The 26,755-nt window shown below is 51.5% G+C and overlaps 2 protein-coding genes across 7 annotated transcripts in view; one reads left to right on the top strand and one right to left on the bottom strand.

Annotated features, from left to right (window-relative positions):
• Positions 1 to 26,755, bottom strand: part of Pi3k21b (phosphatidylinositol 3-kinase regulatory subunit alpha) — a 344,756-nt gene that overhangs the window by 9,861 nt on the left and 308,140 nt on the right. The window lies entirely within an intron of this gene.
• Shal (potassium voltage-gated channel protein Shal) overlaps positions 1 to 26,755 on the top strand; it is an 84,470-nt gene that overhangs the window by 19,906 nt on the left and 37,809 nt on the right. For all 6 annotated transcript variants that reach the window (XM_076895584.1, XM_076895583.1, XM_076895588.1 and 3 more), the window contains exon 2: positions 13,273 to 13,435. In XM_076895584.1, coding sequence (XP_076751699.1) covers positions 13,273 to 13,435 — 163 coding nt within the window. The remainder of the gene's footprint in view (positions 1 to 13,272; positions 13,436 to 26,755) is intronic.

Genomic DNA, 26,755 nt, shown 5'->3' with positions numbered 1-26,755 from the left:
GCCTGGTCCGTTCTCGCGTCTCTGTCTTGGACAGCGAACACTCTACTCGACGTACCCCTCGTTTCTCTCTTCCGTCTACTTCACTCCTCGTGCGGAGGTATATACTGCGAGCGATTAGTCACTTGTACGATCGTGTCGTGACGATTGCGGTTAACCTTTACGAGCTTTGTGTCTGCGAAAAATTCTACTGCGTGTGCACAAGGTGACGCGAGTAATTCAGTTTCACTTGAACCTGTGTAGATGAAATGCAAATTCCCTGTTTCCTCCCTATTTTTCTCGTTGGATAGACGCTGTGAAAGTTTCGCGCGAGGCAGACGATGGAGTCTTAACGAAATTCGGACGATTTAATCCCTGGCAGTGTTGCAGCTAAGGTGTACGGGATTATAAAATTCGTAGCAGACGTTGTCGGTGGAAGGCGACGGAGTTTGGCAGACCTCAGGTTCTGGTTAAAGAGGTTCGACGAGTTTCGAAGGTTCCTCGCGGGCGAGGTTCTAAGAGGCTTACCGCCGGAAGTTCGAACAAGTCCGGGCGTTGCTCGGATGGATCCTGATCGCTCGTCGGCTGATGGGGGAACGCTGGCTCGAGACGATCGGCGATCAATCTTGCCGAACAATAATTAGCGGAGAGCAATTCCTGGAGGGCTGGGAAGTGGTCGTGGAAATCTGGAGCGTCGATCTCGACGGTTATTAATTAAAGATGTCCGTGGAGCGAAAGGTATCCGAGCCGTCGTGTTAATTTCATTTCTCGCCGGTGATTTAATGAACGGGTTTCTTTAACCCTTTCACCGTGCCCTACAATGCGTGAGTAATGAATCCTCGACCTTGTATTCCAGCCAGCGAAAAGGTGGCTAATAGTTCGAAAGTATTACTTTTTATTTCGAATAAAACAACGACGTTTCTGCTGTTCGTATCGCAAAAAAAAAAAGAAATAAAACGTATATATATGTACATATTTCGATGGGCGTCCGATCAGGGAAAGGGTTGCGTCCCAGCTGCGCGCAGGATTCGCGTGCACGCGCGAGTAATGCATCACGGGCTACATGGTGAATTATGATGGAATTCAGAGATAGACGAGGACGGGGTAGACACGGGATGGGAAGGGAGAGAATAGGGTTAATCGATGCCTGGATGGAACGAGACTTCGCGATTCCATTTGAATTCCCAACCACGTAAACCCAACCCCCGTCGACTTTCCGGGCAGCCTCCCGGCCCTTTAGCGATCATTCTGGCTCGTCGAACGTGGTTATTACACCGTCGTTAAAGCGGCTGCTACCTTCGCAAAGGCGTAGAAACTCCAAAGACTTTACCCTGTTAAAGGAACGTTCAATCAAAGGGAATTCAGTTTTCGAAATTAAAACATTTCCACGGTGCTCGATGATCATTTAGCTCGCGGGAGGAGCGCTGAATCTCATTTAAAGAGATCGCAGCCCGAATGGTTGGCTGTGAAATACTTTTCCCGCCACTTGGCAACCATAAATTCACTCCCCGATGGGCTCGATCGTTCCTGCCTTCCGTTCTACAATCGAAACGCATAGATCGCGGAACGTAGAACGCGTATGTAAATGCACGACATTTATAAATAGAGCGCAAGTTCGAGACGAGAATAGCGAAGGCTGCACCACTGCGCGCGAAAGGAAGAGAGGCGAGCGTGCCGCGGAGCTTCAGCGGCTCCTTGCGAGCCCACCCTTCGCCAGCCTCACCCTTTATCGCAGGGAGCTGCTGCCAGGGGGTGGTAACGAAGCCGATCAGCAGTCGATCGGCTAGTTTGCGCCTTAGCCGTGGAGAAATCGATGTTGCACGGATCGCCTGCTGACTGGATCGATTTAGTTCGTCTTCGTGTAAACACTCTTCCATTGGCTGTTTATCCTGTGCCCTTTGGATAATTTTCAGACGATTCCAGCGTCTGACCCACTTGCTGGTTGACTTTCTTTCTTTATTTAGCCCCTTGTTAACGAGAAACTGCGAGCTTCCGATTCCGTCGGTGGTTAATATCGGTTCTTGTTTGTCTTTTTGGCCGGCTGAACCTGGGTACCGTCGGTACGACCATCCGGCTACCCTTGTTAGACCGAAATGGATTTATAGTAACTGCTGGTGGAGGAGATCGATCGAATTGTTCCTAGTCCCCGTCCGTTCGAACCGTTTTCAAGCTTACGACGTAGATTCGAAGCGTTTCGGTCGGTCTGACTCGTTGTACGATAAATCGCGGCATACCAGCGTACGTGTGTAGGGCCACTTAACGTTTCACTCGACCGGTCTGAACGCGGCAGTCCTCGACCGCTTACAACACTCGAGGAACCGAACTGTGGCGCGTGTGCGCGTCAACTCCATTTGCGAGATGCATAATTTAACTTTCGGTGAATATCGAGGGCCCCAGTTAAACGATTTATCCTATAAATCGAGCGATTCGAGCCAAAGTCGTACGTCTTTAATGGCCGTTAGACGCGACGAGGCTTAACTACTCCCGAATTGAATTACCGCCGAGGCGGACGGTAAGAAGGCTCGCAATTTGTCAGAAGGAGGCACGCTGCGAGGAAACGCGAGCTGGAGGCTGGTTCGATGAGAATCAATGTCGCGACGGATCGTTTTCACCTGGGTGAGAGGCGATGCTCCTGGGGCGTGCTTTATTATCCGATTAATCACGAAAGTTGGTCCCTGTGCCGCTTATGATTCGCGCTAGACGGGCCACGCGTAATGACACGAGCCGTCCTCGATTGGGGATGATCGTGACGCACAGCCTCGAATTATTCCTAATCTGTTCGCGGAGTTACGTATCTGGCTGCGTGCCTCGTCCCTGACAGTTTGGCTGATTATCCTCCCGCCTGCTAATTCTCGACGTTCGTCGCTGCATCCGAAATCCAACGTGGAATGCATTCGGTACACTCGACGCGGTTCGACTCGAAGCAACCTTGGCTCGCGATTCGCGCAAGACTCCTCGTCTGTTTTTATTCGCCGGATTTTTACAAGGGCTGTTCTATTAGAAAAATTGGGAACGCTTTTTAATTCGGAGATCCTCGAGGTTTGTTGCGGAGCGAGGCGCGTCTGTGTGGGTGGAACAGGCCTTTCAATTTGCCTGTAACGACCTCGTTCGAAGGTCGGTACAAGATTCTTTTCGCGTGGTAAACCAATTGGCTGAACGTTGCTCCTTTCGCCGGTTTCTTCGAGCCAACCGGATTATCTGAAATTCCATTAACAGCATTTCATATTCTCGCGGTTTCCACCGCCTCCCCCGTTGGTTCGCGTTCGCCGTCTGCGAACCTTTCACAAAGGGCTGCGAGAGGCAACTACCAGCGCCGCGAAATTTACCGCCGCGATGTCTAACTCCTCTCGAAATTAAACGGGTGTACACGTCACGAGACGCGGGCTCTTTCGTTTCATTAACGTTACATCGTCGAAAATTCGTCTGACGCGTCGTTCCGGTGACGCGTTGGGGAAGATGAAATCGTTCTCGTCGGTACAAAATGGAGGCGCGTGAAAGGAGGATATAAGATCGCCAGAGGGGTGGTAATACGATTGGAATAGGAGAAAAAGAGCAATCTCGTTGGTCAAGTGGATCGCAAAATAAAAAGCCGCGACGAGAATCTTTGGAGTCGTTTACTCTCAACCCCCAGAACATCGCCACGCTTTCTCGCGACAAATTTCTTCTCGCTCCCACCCGTCGACAGGGTGCAACGTTCCGCTGACTCCAACTGCGGGTAGAAACAGTTCCTCCCTGGAATCTCGTGACGCTCGTTGGCCGCAATTTTATTCGCAACGCCGCAACCGAGCGAGCGAATGAAACGTTAGCTCGGTGCCGCGCAAAGAATCGGGGAAAGTCACGTGCGGCTGGTTATTCGCGAGCGGGGGTGCGCGCCCCTCATTAAAGATGCCACGCGAAGAGTCGAGCCTCATCCTCGTTCCCACTCGTCGAATGCTCGTGACCCGATCCGTTTCAACCTCCGTTTAATCCGAAACGATTCCACCCTCTCTCTGTATCCTCTCTCTTTCTCTCTCTCTCTCTTAACCCTTGCGCGCTATTCGAGCCGATTAGACCTGGAGAAGAGCGCGTCCGGTCATTTATTTAGACAAATGTTCAGTGCCTCTGGTACATTACGTTTATTTACTTTCTTGTCAGTTTTCGCGATTGCTTTGTTCTTTCTCTTAATACTTCGTTCTCGAGGTGGAAGGGTTGAATGATTGACCGTTTCTTTTTTTGCACTTTAGTCAATTTTTAACCGTGACAAGTAGAAGGTATTGCTCGCGAAAGTTTCGTGGTTTCACGGAGAACGCTGAAGCGAGCTATTTTTCATCGTCAAATGGGTGCCGGTGCAACGGTGCTTTATCTTCGTCGGTCCCGAGGTTTCCTCAAATATTTCCTCCTGCACTTTGTCGTGATACGTTCCGTTCAAAATCTCGCTGTCACGATGAAATTGTTTCGCCGTTCGCGTGCCTCTCCTCCCCTTCCGCCGTCGTATCCCCGGGGACCATCCGCGTTTGAGACAACAGCAACGTCACTTTCCCTTCGACGCGCGTCGCTCGAGCGGAACGAGGGAATTTGTCAAGTAGAAATGGAAAATTCGGGTCAGCCGGTATTTCTCGTGCAGCGAAAAATAGGCTGCGCCTCCTCTATTTCGGTCCTCTCTCGTTTTCTATCCACGATACTCTCGGAGCTCTCCCGATCGACATATCCGCCTCCTCTCGTCGGACGCGGTCCCTCGGCGAGTTTGTCGCGCGTACGCTCGCGATCGCAAGGTGAGAATGCGCTTTATTTTCGGACAACGCGCGCTAAGAGACCGCGGCGAAAATCTGGAAAGCGGACATGTCCGTCTTTTAATAGCCCGTTGCACATCGCAGGACTGGGCTTCGACGTCTGCTACCAACGCGAAAAATAAGTACGAGCGGTAAAGGCGATCGAATAAGTCATCCGAGCAGTCTGTCAGTTTGCTTTCTTTTCCTCGCTGCTATCCCCGTTTATTCGAAACACCGATGAATGGCTAGCCTCTGCGGGGGATAGACGCGGTGGCAGTGGCCAGAGAAGTAGGGTGAACAAAAGGGTGCTATTAATAGGCGATATCGGCTGGCAGATGTACAAAGAATTTTACACGCGAAACTAAAATTAATCGTTTAATACTAAATCCACGCGGTGGCATTCTCCCTCCTAAACACACTCGCGCGTTCTATTGCTTTAGCCACCTTGTGTATTCGCGCGTTGCGTCGGTCTGAATGAACGAAACGCGTCGCTCTTGCTTCGCCTAAAGAGGAAACATCGCGATGCGTTGATTTTTCCGCCCTAAATTTCTGTACGGAGCGTCGCTTTTTATACGGGCGATCAAACGTCGATATTTGTTTTCTCTCGACGTAGCGTTCGAGGATTCCTCGAGATCGGCCCGCGCGAGATGCATCGCGGAGGAACCATTGGAGAACCGGCTCGTTCGATAGCGTTCCGGCACAATGCAACCGGAAATGTTCCCCCATCGAGGCTCTTTTAATTTTATGACACTTTCATCGCGCGGACTGGAACGACTGTTCCATTTGCGGCCGATGAAAGGGCCCGTGATGCGCCTCGACGATGAACATCGTCCGCAAACAAAGCTCGACGGGCGATCCGGTCTCCATTTTTATCGACCGGCTGCATTATTAACCACCGCATCGGCCAACGAGAACCAAACACGCTGCTCTCGCGTCCCGATCGATTTTTCCTTACCCGATGCTCCCATCTATTTTTTGTTTTCTTTTTTTTTTTTCAATCTTTTTCCCCTTTTTATCCCTTTTCGTCCCTCCTTTTTTTCCCTCGTTCCCCGCCAGCTTTGAAATAAATTCGAATCCATTACGTTCGATTCTCGTTAGCACGGCTGGGCGAATAATAGCTGAAAAAGAGAGGATGCGGATCGTGAAATCGATCGATCTAAACCTCCCACGCTTTCCCCACCGCTTCGTAAGCGATAACAGAGAGATTTAATTAGGACTCGCGTTTCGCGAAAAGCCTCGAGCGTCTTCGAGTGCCGCTTCGTATCGTCGAATGATCTGCCAGCCGTGCTCGCGCGATCAATCATCATTGAGACGAGATTTACGGATGTGCTCGGTCGCTTTACGGTTCTGTTCTCTTTTAACAACAACTCTAGTAATTACCAACGGATACGCATCTCGTTCGATTAGCTCGTTCCGCGCTGTAAGGCCGATTTAACGCGCGCTGTTCGAACGTCAGCTCTCGGTGTCCGTCAAGTCGCGGTTCGTCTAAAGATAGCACTCTAATCCGCGCGTTCTCGCTCGATTCTGAACTCGTTGGACCGTCGCGTGTCTGTCCACGACAAATAAGAAATCTCATGCCGCGGATGGAATGCATCCCGTAAATTCTCTCCCTTCTCTGAATCTTATACCCATCGTCGTTGCTAATCTCACATTTCTCGTTAACGCGAGAGAAGCTGAACAGAGAGAAGCAACGATAAATCTGACAACCCTCTGCTGTTGTTGCTGGTAATCGAGTACAATTGTACGCTCGCCGCGGAATCTCGCGGCGGCCTCTGATCCGTAGATTTGGCCAGCAGATTGTTACGAAAATATTTTGTTAAGTACACACGGTTCCTGGCCTACCGTGTTTGCTTAGCCGTTCCCGAGTTCCTCCGCATCGAGTTCTATTTAAACGCACGGTTTGTCTCGCTTTGGGCCTCGCCTTCCTTGATCGCGCGGCGACAAAAGTTGTCGCGGAACGTTCAACAGACGCGAAGACTAAATACGGCTCGCAGAAGTGTTTAGTCTGAACCGTGCTCGGTCTAGCCAGCGCAACTTTAGCCAAACTCGAGGCGACGTTAGACGGTTCTCTTAGTTACAAGACACAGGGAAGCGTGCTCGTGATAGGGTGAACGCTCGAGTAAAACGCGAAATCATGGGAAACGTACACACGCGGATCGTCTATTCTTTTTACGATCTCTCTGGTACGCGAAATAATTCACGTAGGTGGTCCTCTTAAACTCGCGCAGACCGCGCGAACAGCCAGTTTAACAGCCGAGCTCCGTTTTCCACGAGCTGGCCAATTATCGGAATCTTTAGCGACTTTAATGGCTGTTTCATCGAGGGACGGTAGGGGCTGGTCCAAGAAGTCGAGTGGTGATTACTTGGTTTACATCGATCGAGCGGGTTGAACGGGCGGGCAGCAGCCATTCGATGTTAACGAGATCGTCGGACACGGAGGGGCGATCAATCGCGTCGGCCGATGGAAAATATATGCGTGCCTACTCCCGCGGTGGTGCGACGCAACCTAATTAATTTTAGTCCGTCGACGGTGCCGGGAAGCCTGTGGTGCAGCGGTTCGGTTCGACGAGAGATATACAGCGGCCACCACGGTGTTTCTATTATTCCTGCGGCGGGGAGTAGGGCGAGTTAAAGTTTACGAAACGGGCAATCGTACGGGAAAGTCGACGACTCGTCCCTTTGTACCGTGAACGAGGTACGGTCAGTCGAGTCGTAAAAAGTTCCGAGCGGCTTCAGTGTCGCGCGAAGAACGCTCGTAAAAAGGGTCTCTCACGGTTACTCTCGCGACCCCCGTTTGGGGTGTCCTCGTATCCTTCGAGCCAGCATCAATGAGCTTCGCTTCACGGCCATAAGCTTTCGATGCCGGATATGGTTTCTGCCTCGGATATTTTACTGTTATTATCAGGAGATAGGAGGGAGAGAGAGAGTGAAAGATAATCCCCAAGAAATGCACGTACATCGAACCCAGCTAAGTAACTACGTCCTCGGATGAATCGCCTCTTCGAGATCTCGCGAGCAGGAAACGTGCCTCTTCCGAAATAAAGCGGGTGAATGAGGGGAAAAAGGAGGCGATGGAGCGAATTTCTTTGGGGTGAGGTCGAAGTTCCGGTTAATGCGCTTGTCGTTGGAAGATCGAACGATCGGATCCGTCGGCGTGGAAAAGTAGTTCTCCCTCCTCGCCTCTGTCTGGATCCTCGTTTCTCTGATTCGAGGCGAGGAAGGGCGAGCGAATAAAGAAATCAGGTCGGGATCTCAACCAGCCCGTGGGCTACTTTCTTTTTTTTTCTATTTCTCGCCTCTTTCGCCCGTTCGACGAACAGGTGCGACACGGTTTATGAAGCAATTATCCAGCGTGCTTCTGGGAATTTTCATTAGCCCGCGGAAAAGAGTCGAGCTGATTCGATTCGATCGTCAGTCCTCGGACAATTTGCCGACGGCGAAGGGAACGCGCGGATACGTTCACCCTTGCTTTACGATCCTCTCGATCGGGGAACTGATCGACGATTACGAGCTTGATTCTCCGAGAGGAAAACTTTGTTCCTCGGAAATCGATTAAATTTCCCGTCTAACGAAGCTTCGAAGCAGGCAGTTTAAGTTGAAACAATTGCGGCCACTCGAGATCGTTAAGGAAACCATCGTGGAAGCTCTTTTTTTATGGATCAAGTTCGAGGGTGGATTTCTTTCTCGCTGGCGCATAGAACGGATTATACATTCTCATGACCGTCCCATGGAAAGTTGTACAGGGTTGACACGGTCGAGAGATCATTCGACGCTTTTTGCAACCCCTATCGGGGTAGCGTCGATTTCATCGAACGGACTGGTCGACAGTTTTTACTCGTCGAGAAAACCCGTGAACAAACGACTAATTATTTTCTCGTTCGCCCCGCTCGGCCAGCAAGGAAGGGGTGGGACTGTCTAGGCAAACACGTGTTACCCTTATTAACGATCTAGCAGCTGTGTGGAAGAGGCAAATATTAAACGAATAAAACAGCAGTCGCCGTGTACACAGTGCGGTCCTGAATTTGCTGGACGAAGCGATTGTGCTCTCCTAGGATTAACGATGGGATTAATACACGATTAAGTTGGACGTAACAGACATTCGACGACCACTCGAAAGCTTCCTTCGCCACGATCTGGCTGCGAAACGAACGATAACCAGCAACACGCGACTGCGATACGAATCGAAGGTCCATCGACACCCTCGAGTAACTCCATTCGTGGTTTTTGTCGGCCGTGTTATCGAGATTTTCTAAGTGGCCTCTCGTTCGAGAAGCGTCGTCGTTGCGAGCGTAGCATGGAAGATCGCCAGCGGGCCAATCCTCGATCGTCACCGCGTGCTCTCACCAGACCCTGGTCCGCTTTATCGAATTACGCCGCTGTTTCCTGAGGTCCTTCCGGGACGCGCGCGGCGCCGTTTCGTTCGGTCCCGCGGGACCCGGGATGCCGACGTGCCGTCAACTAATTCGGCGCGCATCGCCGGGACACGCCGACCTGGAATCGCGGCCGCCTCTCCTGGATTTCCCTGCATCATCGTTCTACGCCTCCGCAACCCCATCCGCGTTCCACCCTTTGTACGCGTCTTCCCTCCACCCGTCTTCGTCGCCTCTCGCCCGTCTCTCCGTTCGCGTTGGCCTCGACCAATTAAAACCGCCGCGGTTACCTTCGAACTGCGCATTAGCGAAATCGTTCCTTGAATGTTTGATGAACGACGCCGCGCTGAATCGTTCCTGATGAATAGTTAGGTAATAGTAACCCGCCGCGGCCGCTGTTCCATCGAGGTCAAGAGGATTCTTTCGGGAGTGGGTTTAATAATTTATTCAGGGAAAGACCGCGCGAGAGGGACGGGGGGGTTGCTCGTGAATGAGCTGTGTTTAGAAGCGCGGGATTATTGCGCGAACGACTATTCACGGATTGTAAAGACAGTTCTAGCAGCGTCTCGAATTCTTAAGGTGAAAATTACTGGTAAATTCGAGGGAAGTGCGCCAGAAACAATGACGCGCGCCGCCAAGCCTCCGTCCCATTTCCTCCGACCGTTTAAGCTCGCCTCGATTCGATCAATTCCTCCGGGTCGCGACGGATTCCTCGATTGGCCAGCCGGTTCTAACCAGCGGGCGCCTCCGTCGTTCGCCAATTAGCGCCGCGCGTTTCTCTCTTTTTAATAATGCACAGGTCTGCGTACGCGAGCCGCACGCTGCGCCGGGCGTAATTACGTGGAAATCGACCGGTCACTAATGCGTCCGGCCACAAACACGTTGCGACCACGAGAATCCATGCTTATCGTCCCTTTGCCGGGCGCACGGCTTTCAATGATTCCTGCCTTTCACCCCTTTGTTTCGCGCGGCCCTGTCTCGATGAATAGTACGCTGGGACTCGGCTTGCATCGATAAACCTGAAACGCGCTTTGTGATTTCTACCTACACCTCTCGCCTCCTTTTTCCTCTCACGGGACGTCGTACAGGGTTCTCCTTGGTTAGGTTTTTTTCTGAGTTTCGAGTTTCTTTCGGCAGAGATTTTAAGAGTCTTCGCGGAGAGAATCGAATAATTCAGCTTGTTGATTTTCATCGAATATTTTTTGATCCCAGTTCCTGTTTTCATTTGATTACACAGCCATCAGGTTTGAAAGGAAACAAATTCAAGTTTTGATATATTACAGTATACTCAGAACCGCGGTCTGTTTCTTCCGGTTGAATTTTCCTCTCGCCGTGGCAGGCGTTTCTTTTCGCGTTTCGCTCGAGCGGGTTCCTCGAGCCCTTAGGTCGAAAACGTCGATCGCATCTGTCACCGCGTGTCACTCGACGAACGCCAATAAATTCGCTCGCCCCGACAGTCGAGTTTCGTTTCGCGGTGTTTTCGTTTATGCTTCGAAAAGCGGCCCGCTTCTCGCAGCCTCGATCGATTTCGCGGTGAAACGCGAGCGTGTCGTTTCCAATTTGCGCGACCGTCTGCCGGATTGCTTTGGGGTTCATAAAAATCGAGACACGACCCATCGATCGGTTATTAACCGCGCGTCTATCGAGTCCTGCTGGCGAGAAGTTCGAAAATCTCGCTAAATGAAGCATCGATCGAGGCTTTCTGAACGTCTGGAGCTAACGGGTGTACGGCCACGTCGAATCGTAAAGCACCTCGTGAATTTATAGCTTTTCTACGCGCGCGCAGGAGACACCTGTGCGAGAAATATGAATGAGTTAGGCTGCGTACTCTGGGAACGCGACCATCTGACGACGGGGACGTTATGGTCGATCGTATTTTTCATGGAGGACAGCCTCGTATATCCACGCGAATAATTTGGAGATATTACACCTATTCTGTGTTACATTTTCATTTTCCATAGGGATGGATTCTAAAATCGTTTGTCGTACACCTCGAGCGACATTCGTTTCGACCACTCGATTCGTCTTGCTTTTATTTAAGCGGAGCAACGCGTGTTCCGCCCTGTTCTTGTCCCGCAATCGATCATTTTTCAATCAAAACCTCTCCTGTCTTGTCGAACGACAGAGATCTCCCCTCTCGAAATTTCATCGACGAATTTTTACCGGCTCCTGGCCTGGCGTCGATTTAATTAATTACTCGATTTCGCGGGAATTTTTGCCGATCAATCGTCCCGTTGCGTTTACGTTTCAGTTACCGGGTATCAGCTAGTTCTATCTCGTATCTATTCGTTCTCTTTCAATTTAATTTCGATCAACGTCGCTCGTTAAAATTGCTCCGCGTCCCCGTTTCAACGATCGCGTATAAATCTCTCGTTTGCATCCCGAACAATTTAATACTCCCTCTGACGGACACGCGTTTCATCCCTTCATTATTCCTCTCTTTTTTCCTGCCCGTATATCGCTCGCCTTTCGCACTGAAAAAGAAGCCGTCGAGAAAACGAAGGGTTAAAGGATCGCAACATGGAGCGTCGAACACGCAAAGAGGGTAGCGCGAGCAATTAATCGCGCTCGAAGTGGAATAAGACGTCGCGTTAGCAGCTGTTCACCTCGAGCGACCCTGAGGTTCTCCACCGCGAAGACAAGACGTTAAACACCCCTAATTTGCACAGAATGCACGAATTAAACCGTCTATGGTCTCGACATTAAAATTCTAGCGCACTCGGTTGACACTGACTTCCTTGGTTTCGATCAAACGTTACAAACCCCCTCGTATGGTCATAACACGCGAGTCACCTGTTTTCCATGGTCGACACAAAGATAGACTTTTTTACGGTTACCTAGAGAGAACATTTCACGTGTAACGATCCGTCAGATCTCATCGCGAGATCCTTCGTGTAAATCCTGTTACACGGGGGGGTGCAAACGGAGAATCGATCGAGACAGCGAGGGTGGAAGAACGAAGAACGCGGAGATGTAAGCGGAACGATGAGGAACGATTCGCATAATTTCTTCGCGGAGAATTTACATAGCCGGGCCCGAAAGTGGATTCGCGAAAGTAGAAACTCTCGGGGAACACGGTGAGAAACGGTTGGCCGCGTTCCGCGTGTACAGCGGCGGAAAAGTTTTATCGCGCGATAAGAAACAGTCGCTCGTAATCTTTCCTTACTCGCTTTCTCGGCGGTTTTTTTATTCGTTTAATACGATCCGCGGAAGAAATTGAAAGTGGTCCGTTCAGAGACGCCGCGCACCTCTCGCGCGGTACTCCGCCAACTTTTTTACGCTCCGCACCCGTTAAATTCCATTCTCCGGCCAGTTCTCTCCTCTTCCTTGCCGGGACGGAAATTTACGATGCAAATTATCGTATAAATCGCGGCGGCCGTGATTCATAGTGGAACTCGCCGCGGCGAAGCAACTACGAAATTATGCAAACAGCGCGGCGGAGGTCCCCGCTGGATTTTTCAATTAAATCGTTCCGGATGAGACTCGACCGGGGAAGCGCGAATAAGGGTTGGTATCCGCTTTGACGGCGACGTCGTTCCGTCGTGCCTCGCTAGCTGTAACAGGATCACGTTCAGCCTTTGTCGCGTGCGTTAGCGTTACAGTCTGATACTTTAACGAAATATTCTCGTCAGGTGTCCGAAACGACGAGTCGAGCGATTACTCTCAGCTGGCGATAGTCTCGAGAGACGTAGGGTTGCAGAATGCTCGTACGCGGGTTGACGCAATTGTCACTCGTTATTTTTACTCGAGACAATTTTCGATATTTTCTCGCACGGCATTAAAAATAGACAGCGATACGCAGAGGAGTATGACTGACGCGCGGGAGTAGGTGAAAAAAAGGTTAGCGTGTCAGGAGAGATGGTCCGTCTATTGTCAGACGCGTTGCACATCCCCTCTGCAACTCCTGACGCGTACATTATTTGAAAAATTGTTTCGAGTTCGAGTTACTCGATCCAATCGAAAGTTTCTGTCCGCGTAGAAACTTTGCTCGAGAGAGTCCATTAAAGCTTCCAGCGGGGGCTCCCATTTGATCTTTTAACGAAGACACAGCGTCGAAAAACTTTTCTCTTCTTCAACGGGTGCAACGCAAGTTTGCGATGGTGTCGATTCGATCGTTCGATCGTCGTGGCGGCGATCGATGCGTTAATTAATGAGATCTATCCTTTCGTCTGTTACAGGTACGGTGACATGGTTCCGAAAACGATCGCGGGAAAAATCGTGGGGGGTGTATGCTCTCTTAGCGGTGTCCTAGTGATCGCTTTACCGGTGCCTGTTATCGTCAGTAATTTCAGCCGAATATATCACCAGAATCAGCGGGCGGACAAGCGAAAGGCGCAGAGGGTGAGTAATACACAATTCTTTCTCGTCATTAACACATCGGGAGCGTCCCAGTATCGAATATGGGCCCGTCGATTCGTCACTGGCACGGCGGCCCATCTATCCTCGCTCGTTGTTAATTCGTTATCGGTGACGCGTGCTATCGCGAACGAGCAGGCTCGCTCGAAATATAATTCGAGCTTAATTCCAGCCGGATCCAGTTGTAATTCAACGGATCGTCGACGAGTAGAGCGATCGGGGCGAGTAAATCCGATTAACATTAATTTCTGTTCCGCGGGGAGGGAATTTCCCCTCTATTTTTCGCCTCTTTTTCTTTCCTCTTCATATTCGAGCGGATTTCTAGGTCTCGCGAACGCGACGCGTCAGCTCGCGGAGTCGTGTTGTCTCATCGGATACGATTACGACACGCGAGCGGTGTCTCGTGAAATATTTTCGCCCATTTCCCTCGCGTACACAGAGACACGCGCGAGCCGCGTCCGCAAATAGCCGTGTCACTATTCGCGCCACGGGCTGGTCGCTTTATTCTGGTACACTGGATATCGATATTGTTGGTTGTTGTCTTTGGACCTAGTTGCCCAGCCCAAGGCCGTGGCGTGGTTAACTGTCAAAGAGACACCGAGAGTACCGTTTTCCCTCTCGATGCGTCTTCGCGTGCGGTCCCGCGCGATGCGCCCCCCCGATTCGCGCCCCTCCGAATCTCCGCTTACGCCTCGTTGTGCAAGTTTTTGCGTGACGCTCGCGGAGGTCCGTTCCATTTTCTCTAAATATTCGAGCGGGTTTCTAGCGCGCGAGCTTTCGCTGCCGCGACACGCGGTAATGACGGCAGGTAATTTGCCGTTACATAACGCGATCGAATTGGCCTACATCGTCGCGGCGTGTGGTTATCTTACTGGGTGTCACTGGTGGCCAGGAATGCGACCAATCGATTAGAACGGGCCGAGTTCGTGGGCTGAGCGAATCGAGCTAGAGAAACTATTTCGTCGTGCAAGAACGCAGGTGTCCAAGTCTTTCTCAATGTATAACCACCCTTCGAGACGCTTTTCTCACGCGTAGTCGTCCTCGATTTCAACAGACGCGATGGAGGCTACCTAAACGCGCCACCGTTCTCCTTTCACGCGAGTCATCGGAGTCATCGCTCTTAAATAGATTCGAAAAAGTGAATCGATCGCGAACGAAGAGCTCGTCGCCATCGAGATGATGTACCGACGAAGCCGGTTAGCTATTTTTAATCGACCGGCAGCGTTTTATTAGCACGAACATCAAAGAGCCGTCTCGAGTGGCGGTCCGCTATCGCGAATGCTAATGACGGCCACGATTGCCCTTACCTACCCTCCGCCCGGTGCCTTTAATCGTCCCGGATGGAAGCGAACGATTATCCCCGATGCTTTCATTTCGCGATTCACTAAACCGGTCAATTTGATCGAGCACCCATTAAACCGCGAATACATTTCCCTTCGAGGGCCTGGTACCCGGCCTGCCTGCCCTTCTCCCTCGAGTGCGCGTCTCTATTTCCTGCAATTGTTCTCGTTAAGCCTCGAGAGACCGCCTCGCGTACCGTCTTGACACAAAAATCCCGTTCGCCGCACGGCGTCCCGCCCTAACGAATTCCACTTGGGAATGTTAAACGGTCCGCCATTGCCTTTTCGAGTTATACCCGGTGGATCGTGTGTCGCATCGATCAGAACAGCCTGACTGGCGAGTCGTGAGTTACGAGTACCAGCCTTCTCGTGCTACCTGCTTCCGGTTCTCTTTAAAGCAGTCCCGTTTTTCCCGCGCCTCGTACGGGAAGTCGGGACGGGGAACGATCCGGTTCTGGTGGAACACCTCGTGGACTGCGCGAAACCGGGTCGACGACGAGGCGTAATTTCTTCCGCCGGGATCAGAAGTCTCGCTGCGGGCCACGCCGCGAGGGGACCGGGTCTAGCAGGCAGTTTGGGTTGGCCCACGGCCAGCGTTTACCCTCGGTTCATTACCACTATCCTGTGTGCCGCGGGAGACAGAGGCAGATGGTCGAACGGAGTGGCGGCCAGTACGATCGCGGTCGCCTCGCTTCCGGTCGTTTCGCGGGGTTGATTCATGGCGATTGTTGCTGCGTCGCGTTGTCTGAACTTGGAGGACCATCTTCAGGGATTGATCTTTATTTTTGATGCAGCAAGAATGGCATTTTGAGTACCTTTTCCAACTACTCTACTGTATCAGAAGCTGTTCTTATCTTTGTTAATTATTAACTGGGTTATACAGTTAGTTCAGTTCTGTGTGCGAGGCGAATAGCAAAGCCTCGTTATGTGCTGCCTACCCAAGGCGTTAACCCTCCTGGAACTCGAGCAATTTTCCTCGAGCGAGCGCCAGTGGCCCGTTCAGCCACTTAAAAGGTTATCCCCCATCGTAGAAAGATTTATTGCGACGCGAGACGAGTGTCTGCCTTCGAGACACTTTTATCCTACCCCTTATTCGATGCTTGGCATTACGAGCGACAGTTAGCCGAGCATTTCTCGGATTCATCCAGTTCGCCGGTCGAAGAGGCATCCCCATTACGCGTCGTCCGGCGTTCTTTCACCCTCGCGGGACTCTGAGAAAGCGCTGGGCCAGCTCGCGTTAAGGGGCGCGAGATTCGAAGATCGACGGAGGCGTTTTCTGGCGATTCGCAGCCCTGAAAATCGGGGCTCGCTTTCTTTCGCGGCTCGATTCGATCTGCAATGCAGATGCGTCCCATCTACATATGCATGGCTCACGCCCGGCCTGATTCGCGGTTTCGGACACCGACGGATCCTTCCTTCGTTCTCCGCCCACACCACCGTTTTCTCCCCTTCGTTTCCGTTGCTCGAACGGGTAGCAGGGGCCTCGTTTCTTCTTTTTTTTTTATCCTCCTCGACCAACTTTATGCTACGTTCGTTTCGTACCACTGTCTACTCTCTCAAGTAGGTTCCATCGAATTCGTTTACTATTTGAGCGTTTGAAATAATATTCAGAGGCTTCAAAGAGCAGAATTTTACGATTTCAGTCAGTTTATTTATCGAGTAGTTCTCGAAGAGTCGGATAAAAAATTAGACGGCGTTGGTTACGCGTCGAGGAAAGGGTAGCTGAAATCTGATTAGCCAGGAACACGGTGACGAAGGGAACCGTAACGTCGTTCGAGCAGCTTATCAGCAACGTGAAACGACTCGAATGGAAATGCAGTTGCCGGGCACCGGACGTGCCCGTGGCGTGCAAATAAATAGATTCGACAGGAAGCGTCGAAGTCCGACGCGACCGTCCGGTTTTCGCCTTCGGTCCGGCCTTCGCGATCGATTTTGCAAGCGGTAACCAAGTTTACCCAGCTATGGGTAAACAAATATTTGAGGGAAGCTTCCGCAAGTAAACGTCTGTCGCGGTGAACTGTCAGTGGCGAAACAAACTCGACGATCAATTTTCGCGCATAAATTTTGAGCTCGTCGAGCGAGAGATTTTCGCGAAATTTCCAAACTACTTTAATCGAGAGCATCCCGCAGGAGGAGTAGCGCCGCAGGATCGCGACAATATTGAAACGGATCGTCAAAGTCGTTCTCCGTTCCGCGTTTCCTACGTGGAACACCATCGACGAGGATTTCATCCGCTGTTCGCGCGAGACGATATCGAAAAGCGATCGTCGTATCGAAAATCGAGGCGGGAATAGCCGAGGGACGGAGAAGAGAGCTGGAGAAAAATCATACGGAAGATGGAAGCATCGCGTTTACCCTTCTTCCGTCTCGTTCGTGGATAAATGAAACGCAACCGGTAGTACGAAAGTAATTGAACGAAAGGGAAACGCGAGTGTCTTTACCGCTATTAAAATCTCGCCAGCTTTTTATCGTCCATCATTTCTCGCATTCTCAGCTGTTCACCAGGTGCTCTTTCGTGTCTTTAGTATAGAGTTAACAGGGTTTCTGTCGATTTCTATCTGGTCAGTCGATGAAAGTGCTCGTTAGGACAGCGGGGCGAGTTTACGAGCGTCGACTTTAGCATTTTCACGGACAGTTAAGGCCCCTCGGAACAGCCTGACGGGACGCGAATAATCCGTGGCCCGGTTCGAACGTTTAAATAATTTTTATCGCACGTTCGTGTCCGAGGATAGTTCGCCTCGGGGTTCTCAGCCTCTGTGGCAGTAAAACGTGTCTATTTCGCTTAGTGAAAAATGTTTTCGCCCTGGAAATAGTCGATCCAGGCTATAGTTGATAATTCTCGCTTTTCTGGGTACACAGATCTTTGTAGTCGAAACGGAACGCTCGAGTCTATACAACTATCTCAGTCTTTTCGAATATATTTCCACGTAGCCAGACCACGACTGCCAGATTTCAAGCTAAACCAGACGAAATCGTACGAAAACACACGTGCGCAACGTCTGGAGGCTCTTTCTCGGCCGTACGAATATCGTTAACGCGTCGCCACCGTTTCTGATTCAAACCAGCCAAAGTGAGCGAGTCTCGCAAAGAAAAAAAGCAAAGGAAAAAATTCCCAAGCGTGTTCAGACGAGATATTTCGTCTGAGCGGAACTTGTTTGCCCGAGTCGTCGACGTTTCAGGCCTCTCCACCGCCGGGAATTTCCCTCGCTACCTCTTCACCACGTATCTTTATTCTCGGAGGCGGACTCTCAACACGCTTTCGGTGGCCCCTACCCCGTTGCTTCTCTCTCTCTCTCTCTCTCTCTCTCCCTCTCATTCCCAAAGGCGAACCAGAGACAGGCGAGAGCCAGCCGCGGAGGGGTTGACTCGAAGAAAAACTAACGAGCGGCAAGAGAAATGGAACGACTCACCCACCCCGCGAGCCCTGAAACGTTCAGTTTGTTTGCTCGACTTCGTGATCGCCCGGGGCCATCGCCTCTTGCCAAGACACCCGTGAAATTCGCCTACCACCGGCCGAACACGAACAAAAACCGTGGAAGAGAGGCGAAGTGAAACTAAGAATGGGAAGCTCGCGCGATCTCCTCTGCCCTTTGCCCGGTCCCTCGCCACCAGGGCTGAAAGCGTGCCTCGGCAACTCTTTCGTTGGCGGCCACTTTTACGCGTCGACCAGGCCAAACTGAGTGGAAACGGGAGATTAGGGGATGCAATCGTTCTGTGATATCGCTTCTTTCTTCCTATTCTTCTCTTTCTCGTTCGATAAGCTCGATAAGTAAGCGTTCCTCCTTGCTTGATCCTCGATGGAAATCGATAAACGAGAGCATTATTTCGTGCGTGGTTCGAGGTACCGTTGGTTCACCGAATTCTTGTCGAGGAACCAGGTCGCTACGAGGGGTAGAATGCATTTATCCCGCTCTAACAATTATCCTTTTTATTCTAAAACTTCTTTGGTTAGAACGCGCTCGAATTCAAGCCTGCGTATCCAAAAGCAAATCCGCGGTTCGTGGTATTGATAGAGTATAATCGATGTTTGTCTCCCAGCCGATTCGAGCAAATATTCGACCCGCGTCATGGTCCAATTGCTCGTCCGTCACGCGAGCAACCCCTGCCTGGGACAACCGATCGCCACCCTAGTCGCGAGGAACGCCCGCGGACATTTACGACGGAGATGAGCGTCGTGCAGCTGGTAATTAACCCGTTTAACGCTTCCAGTCGACGGAGATGCATTCGCGAGCGCGAGTGCGAGTGACGGAAGAATCGTTGCAAGGCTGGTGCATCACGCGCGCAACGAACGCACCCTGAACTCTGGAGAGGGTGGATTCGCGTGGGACCACGCGCACGCGAGTGGCTTTTTTCAGAGGTTCATCTTGTTCGCGCGTTACGCTTCGAAATAATGGCGAGGTTCGAGTGCTCGTTCAGCACGCGACGAGCTGGTTACTCTTAGAACCAATGGTAGAATTAATATCTCGCGAGAGGAGTGTTCAATGTAAGAGAGAAATTGCCGCGTGGATCAACGTTTCTCTGGCAGCTCTGTTCACAGTAACAAGGTTTACCTTTCGTGTAATCCTAAGGAGGATTATCGAGCGGGAACGATCGTGGCGGGGGTCGATAAAAAGAGCCATCGAGATCTTTTATCGCTCGAGAAGAAAAACAAGCGGAGCGTTGCCGCGGGTCAATTCCAGCCGTGAACGATCGCTCGATCGTAAACGGGTAGCAACATCGCGAATCCGTTTGACGCAATCGGCTCTCCGTTCTATTCTTTCTCGTTAAATACGGCCAGTGCACCGATACGAGCCGTCAACGAGCGTCACGCTATTCTTGAACGCACTAAACACCGCCGCACTTTCAAACAGTTTACGCGTCAGCGTTTAATAAAGGTTCGCCGCGTACACTCGCCGTCCCAAAACCGTTTCAGGCCGATTGTTTGATCGCGACAAACGTTTGTTGGGTCGCTCGTTAATTTAATAATAACGCCGTCCCAACGAATCCGCTCCCGATAATGTTTCAGACGGGAACGACGCGAGCATCGCGAACGAACACGCGCGAAATCGCGCGTGCTGGTTCTTTAATCGCGCGAATTTATAGCAACGGTTTCTAATTCCGGCAAAAAAGAATACCCGCTCGCCCGTAGCGTCGATAAAACGTCCTTCGACGCGGTGGCTTTTTGCGGTTTCGATTGTTTTCTTTGGGAACCTTACAGCTTCACGGAGGCGTATTTCTTTATTCAAACCAGGCCGGGATTTATGCGCGTCCCGAGATATTCGCGGCGGCTGTCGTGGAAAAATTGGAGAACGAGGAAGAATCGTCCGCGACTAAGAGCCTCGATTTCCGTCCGTTTTCACTCCACCGATTTCAGAAAGCTGCTCAGCGTCATAAAACTAGAATACAACGTGAATTAACTAAATTTCCCGCCGTTACAAAGTAATCGATTAAGAGAGACAGTTTCGAATATGAAAAGCTGGGAAAAGAAGGAACGAGAGATCCGCTCGTTGGAGTTCGACGGGTCCTGTCAACGAGTTTTCACCTCGCGAAACACGTTCCACCGTTCGCGTACGTTCGATAAATCAAATCGAGCCGGATAACGCGGCTGAAATTACCGCGGACACCCTGTCCTCCAGTTATCGCGTGGATGGAACGTCGATTTAAACGATCGCGTGTCCTTACGAGGGATCGACGATTAGGCGATGGAGGAATTGCAGCGGTGGAGAAACAGAGAGGTCGTCGAAAAGAGACATTCGTCGGATTCAATTTGTATGCAGATTGGAGGGACGAAGGTGGACATTTTTATTGGCCCATCTTGCGTGAAATATTCGGGAAATTTAATAACGGAAGGGGTTGTTCCGCGCGCGGCGATGTACGACTCGACGGGAGAACGAACCGCATAATACGTACTCGAGGCACAACGTTAATTAATGACTGGTAATTAGTGGTTGCTATTAGGAGGCCGTTTTCGAATCACCAGCCGCGTTATGAACGGTGGTGCCATGCTGCGTTTAACGATACCAGCCGTTCTATTAATACGCGGGTGGCGCGAAAAATTCGCCGCGGGACGCGCGATCTCCCAGCGAATTTTTATCATCGTCGAATCGTAAATCGCGCGAGTTAGTACCGCGAGGACTTAATCATGTTATCCTCGAGTTCGTTGGTCAATATTTACTGAAAGAAAAGAGAGAGAGAGAGAGAGAGATTGTGAAAAAGAAAGAAAAATTTACGAAAACGGATCGCGCCATTTACCGTAGCCGCGATCTTCGACCGTTAAACGAATTTCTGCGAATAATCCGATTGCGCGGTCGTAAAATTCGTTCGTTGAATCTGTGCGGTTGCGAACTCGATTCGCTCAAGATTTATGACCGCTGTTGTTCGCGTCGATCGTTAGATATTTTTCTTTACCGTCAAGATTTACAACCCCTTCGCTGCTCTTTCTTTTCGCCCCGTCTCTCGAGCGTGTCTGCACGATGTACCAAACCAGCGTAACGTGCACTCTGCTCGGGAACTCTGGCAACTTATTTTCGACGCGCTTACGCGGATTAATGCCGAGCGTGCAACGGAGCGCCGTTAATTAATCGATGGTAATTAGTATCCACGCGGCGAATCCGATTGGCTCGCAGCGTCGATCGAATATTCAAATTACCCTGGTCGCTTATGGCGACGTAAGTCGATTTCAGGTGCGCCCGCCGCAATTCCGCGCAGATGTTCCAAAATTTCCGCTCGAATTGCTGCGCGGCTCTTAATCAGGACGATCGATGCTCCATTTTCCAGCCTCCCGATCGAGTTACGATCGAGCTGGCATCGCGAAACCCCGAAGACACGGCGAAAAGTTCGATGTCGCGATCGCGTTAGCGCCGAGCGCAATTAATCAAAGTGCGAGAAAGCACGCGTGGAGAAAAGTAGTCGAGGGCAGAGATGGAAATCCGCCCGGGGGTGGCCAAGCGACGGCGAGTCCCTTTGACGCGACTGTTCAACGCTGCAGCTGCTCGATTACCTTTGTTCGAGTCGATATTCGGGACATTATCACGGCCGCGATAAATGTCCCGTGAACAATGGACGCTCGCCAGGGATTCCTCCGAGCGGATTAACTCGGCCGCGAACTCGCCGAAGGGACTTTTAATTGGAACTCTTCACGCCGCCGCGTGAAAATCGACTTTCGCGGCGCGATCGCGTTCAGATGGAAATAAAGGGGATATCGGCGACGGGACGGGTCGGTTATTAAATGAAATTTCAGACGATCCATCCAGAGTTCCCACCTACTCCCTTCTCTCCCTGGGCTCTCTCGACTAAAGGGGAAATAACGCGGGGCAGTCGACGGCGTTTCAGGTTTTTCCGCGAGAATTTCGAGCGTTTTATGGAGCGAAAGTATTTTATGGGAGGACCATTTAGAAGCGTTCGATCGTCGACGCGTGCAGTGTCAATCTGGCTTCGGAAATATTGAAACGGCACGCGTGGGCGGTATTTCTGTTGTTTCGTTCAATTAAATCGCCGCTGGTTCGTCGCGATCGTTGCTTCCTGCGTCGAGCGACGCGCGCGAGGGCTAAATGAAAAGAAAGCTGAGGAGGAAACGGCGCGAGTAGCCTCGTTAAGTGTCCTCGGTAAACATGTTGGTTCCAATGGTAAACTCATCGAGGACCGATTTCGCGAAGAGAAAAAAGCCGCGGAATTTTGCGACGTCCGGCAGCGTCGGACCCGCGGAGGACCGGAAGTCGCATAGATTCCGAAACGCGCATTCATCGCGTGCACAATGTCGCGCGTACGGACGAAGTTGCTGCCTGAAGCGTATCTGCGCGGCGCTCCGCCCCTGCCAAACAATCCTGAATCGAACAATTCAAACGGCGTTCCGCGTGCACACGGACATAGCCACAATACGCCGCCGATAACCACTTTTTAGAAGGTCGCCAAAGCGGCACTGACAGCGTGGAAATTAACAAAAATCGAATCTTTCGCTCGACGGTAAAATAAATATTGGGAACGTTCATGCGATAACGATCTGATAGTTCGATTTCGCTGATTCAACTCTCATATCCTTTTGCATCTGTGGCAAACGAAAGCGTAGAGGAATAGTAACGACACAGGGGTTTATTCTTGCGGGGGTTGAAAACGAAGTCGAGGACCAGTCGTCCCAAGGCGGTATCGAATAAGAGCCTGGCTACCGCAAATAATGCGATTCGCGTTCGTTAGCGTTAACGCAGAAGCAGCTCAAACATTCCCTTTGAATCAGTTACCATCAGCCAAGGGGATGCGCCCATGGGGTAGCGCCGGTGTTTGTTCCAAATGCGCTCGGCTGTACACCCCCGGCCATTTGCGTAACAATTCCAGCTCGTTACGCGGACGATGCGACGTCGCCTCGATTCACTTTGGGCTACCTGACCAGGAAAAAAGGATGGGTCGTGGGGAAGCTTATTAATGTGGGGGTGAATCGCGTAATCTCGCGAGAAAAGGGGTAAACTCGCGTGCCACGCTTTTCTCTCGGCTGGAGTCGCGACGAACCATTAAACGCCGCGCTTCGTCGTTCCCTGGGAAATTATTCAACGACCTCCTCTCCCCTTGGCGGAATCACTGCACCCTTTCCTCTCGTTTCGCGATTGTTAACGTTGTCCCGGTACAGAAAGGGATGGAAGGAAGGGTGGGCAGCCGCTTCCTCGCGGCGGAGCGCGGGGCAATATTTTCAGCGTGGCACTTCGCTAGTTTAATTTTCAATGCTCGAGGAAAGTAGGTCTTGCGTACTTTATTCCGTGGCGGCCCTTTCTTGAAACGAAACGGGAAAGGCCGCGCCCCTCTCACTCGTCCGTGACCCGCGTGTTATTTGTCGACGCTCGCTTAATTAACTTACCGGGGGGTTGCTCGAAGGTGGCTAAACAACCCCCAAGGGTGGCGAAGACGCGGACGAGACAGGAAGCAGAGGGCGAGAGCAGCCCCAAAAACGGTCTGCCGCGTTGATCGCGCGTTGGTAGCTCGCGCCATGCTTTCTTATCGGCTACGAGGCGTCCGGGTTCCCTCATCTTCCAGGGATTAATCGTCGCTCGCCACGCGATATTTCTGCTTTGCGTGTGTCCGTTCGTGTCCCTGCATCGATGCCCTTTCTTACACCCCAGGATCGTCCGTCTGGATAAATTCAGAGAGGCGGTGGCTCGCTCTTTTTGCACGTTGCACGGGACCGACGATGGGGGTGTAGCGTGCGCGATAACGGCTCGAAAGAAGTGTATAAACCTCGAATCTGAGAATTATCTCGACTTGCACGGCAATAGATTTTGCACGCCAACGAAGTGATACTTCTGCACGTGAGAAAAATGAAGGAAACCTGATCGCTGGCGCTTGGTCTATGGTTTGAGAATAAAGGGTGGCGGTTGTCGCAATTTGGAAGCGTGTAGTAACACCGTCGAGACGCGAAGTCGACAAGGGACGACTGGCGAGCATAAATCACTCGTTTGGGGAAGAGATGACGGACGTCGCGTACGGGACGCGAGCTCTGGAAAATGTTGGGCCTCGTCCCCAAATAGAATCGAAGCGCGGACGTTCCGTCGGCACGCGGGGAAGTCACTCGGTGTTTTTAACCCGGGATACGTGTTCGAGCGGTCGATGAGGAAATAAAAAAAAAAAAGCGACCGATCACCGCACGTACGTGACGTGCTCTCGAGCGTTGCTTTCGGTACTTGCTAAATCCGAGCGAGCCACTCGTGTTCCCGTTTCAGTCGGCGTTTCAACTTTTCGACGGTGGTCTCGTTCCATCGAGTGGTGGCGCGTGTCGCAAAGGTCTTTACGAGCCCCACTCGGTATCAACGGTTAGATTCTCGTCCGGTGAATTAACTAATTCGTAAACGTACAAATGAACGCTGTAGCTGCTGGAAATGCAACGGCGAGCGATCGAAACTTGACTAGCATCGCGTCTGTCTATCGCGAAAATAGTCAAGTTTTTCTCCTCTCTCTCTCTCTCGCGATTTTGGAAAGATAGCGGGCAAGTCAGCGGACCAACTCTCGCGCGACAGAGGAAACAGGTCGAGCGTATTAACAGAAACCGGTAATTCCAAGTGAAATTTAATATTCCATCATTGACGACGCTCGCATCGATGTTTTCTATTAAAGGATTATGTTTGCGAAACAGAGGGTCCTCTCTCTGTCATGGTAATTACTATTATACAGGAGCGAAGGACGGTGCCCGCAGCACGTCGATAGATAATTAATTCGATGCGAGACAACAGGTAGCTGTCGTCCGGCGAGCCCGATAAAAACTGCCATTCATAAGCGAATTAATTAGCGGGCACGTCGATTAATTCGCTCGGTGGACCCGATCGACTCCTGATCCCAGCCCCTTCTAATCCGCTACGTTACGTCCTGTAACACTTACGAAACTTCCTTTCCGATAGGTTATCGAACAACTTTCCCCGGTTAACCATGAATACGCGAGTATCGAAGCTTCCGCGCGGCTCTCGCCTTTCATTACGAAATGAAACCGACGCGGACTACCACGTTGGACAACCTAATAATCCCTCCGTTCTCCATCCGCGACGCATCGTCGCTGCGACGAGCCCTCAGGCACCGTGTTTCGACTTCTGTTCCCGTTCGAAACACCGCGCCCCTGGCAATTTGTCTTCGTCGAGACGGGGGACTACCCTCTACCACCCTCTCGTAACTTATACGCGCATCGTCGGTCCGATTAATCTCGCGCGACCTGTACCTTTTTCTCTTCCGCTCCCTCTCTCTCTCTCTCTCTCTCTTTGGGACCGCGGAGGGATCTGGCTGGAGCCCCGCCAGGAAATTTCAGCTTTCCGTTTCCGCCTGCTCGCGTCCTACCCGCGATCGATCGTTCCGTGTCCGATAACGCGGGACCTCTCGCTTCCGGGTTACCCTGCCAGTCCAACCTCGATTATTTCCCGCGCGAATCTGTTTCTCGGTTTCGCCTCGAACGGTGAATTTTCGATGGGACTCGAACGACGTTTCGTAGGTTTAGGAATTGTCGTTGCAGCGACGATGGATTAGTATCGAGTCCGAGTTGGCTAGAACGACTAGCTGCCAAACGGCACTCTGGCAGAGGATACCTGGCTGGTATCGAAATTCGATCCCCCACCCATTGGCTCTCATCTCTCTCTCTCTTTCTCTTTCTCTCTCTCATTCTCTTTAGTTCGATCGGCGAATTCAAACTATTTGCGCGTATCTCCACGATCCTCGCGCGTAGGCGCGCCCTAAGTTTAGCTGTCGGCCAAACACTGTCCGTCGATGCGTGAATTACGCGCGATTACAGCAACATCGAGGCATCATCGGCGACGCTATAATTACGGCGTGACGGCGGCGGCAACCTAGGAGGGCTGCACCCGGTGTTTATCATATTTATATCCCTGGCGAACCGTATATTTTCGCGGCCGGATAGGCGGACCAGCGGCGATGTCTGCACGGGATGTAGAAGGGGTGCGCGTTTCGGTTCTGACTCGCGTCTGCGAGGTGTCACGTGCTGCTGGCCTCGCACAGTGTCCGCGGATGTTTACGCGGTAGACCGCAGCTGCGAAATGTCAGCGAGTTGTCCTCGAAATGCAGCGACGAGGGGCGCAGCCGCGACCGGCTGCACTTTCGGTGGCTTTTACTGCCTGATACCACGCCACGCGCCCCGACAGGCCCTCGTTTCGCAATGTCGTCACGCTGACGCCGGTCGACGCGACCTGCGGTTGCCTTCCTCCATCTCTTCCAGAGTTTCGCTATTCTTCCAATCCTGTCTACGCTCGAAGCCTATTTCCTCTTGGTTGTTCCTGTAGATTTTCCGTCACGTCGATGCGATCGTAGAACGGAAAAAATAGCCGAGAATCGAAACACTGGTCGGAAGCATTAAACATTTCAGTTGACGGATTTATCGCGCGGCAATAATTGGTAGCTCGCGGGGCGAATTTCAACCCTTATCGTTTCGTAACTGGTTGCTTCGTAACCCGACGATCGTACGTTACCGCGCGGTTAAGGAAATTTTGTAGAAGAATTCCGCGCCAGATCCACG

Source organism: Xylocopa sonorina, chromosome 5, assembly GCF_050948175.1.
Source record: "Xylocopa sonorina isolate GNS202 chromosome 5, iyXylSono1_principal, whole genome shotgun sequence".
Classification (NCBI taxonomy): Eukaryota; Metazoa; Arthropoda; class Insecta; order Hymenoptera; family Apidae; genus Xylocopa; species Xylocopa sonorina.
The sequence above is the reverse complement of the archived record's forward strand: the minus strand, read 5'-3'. Positions and strand labels throughout refer to the sequence as shown.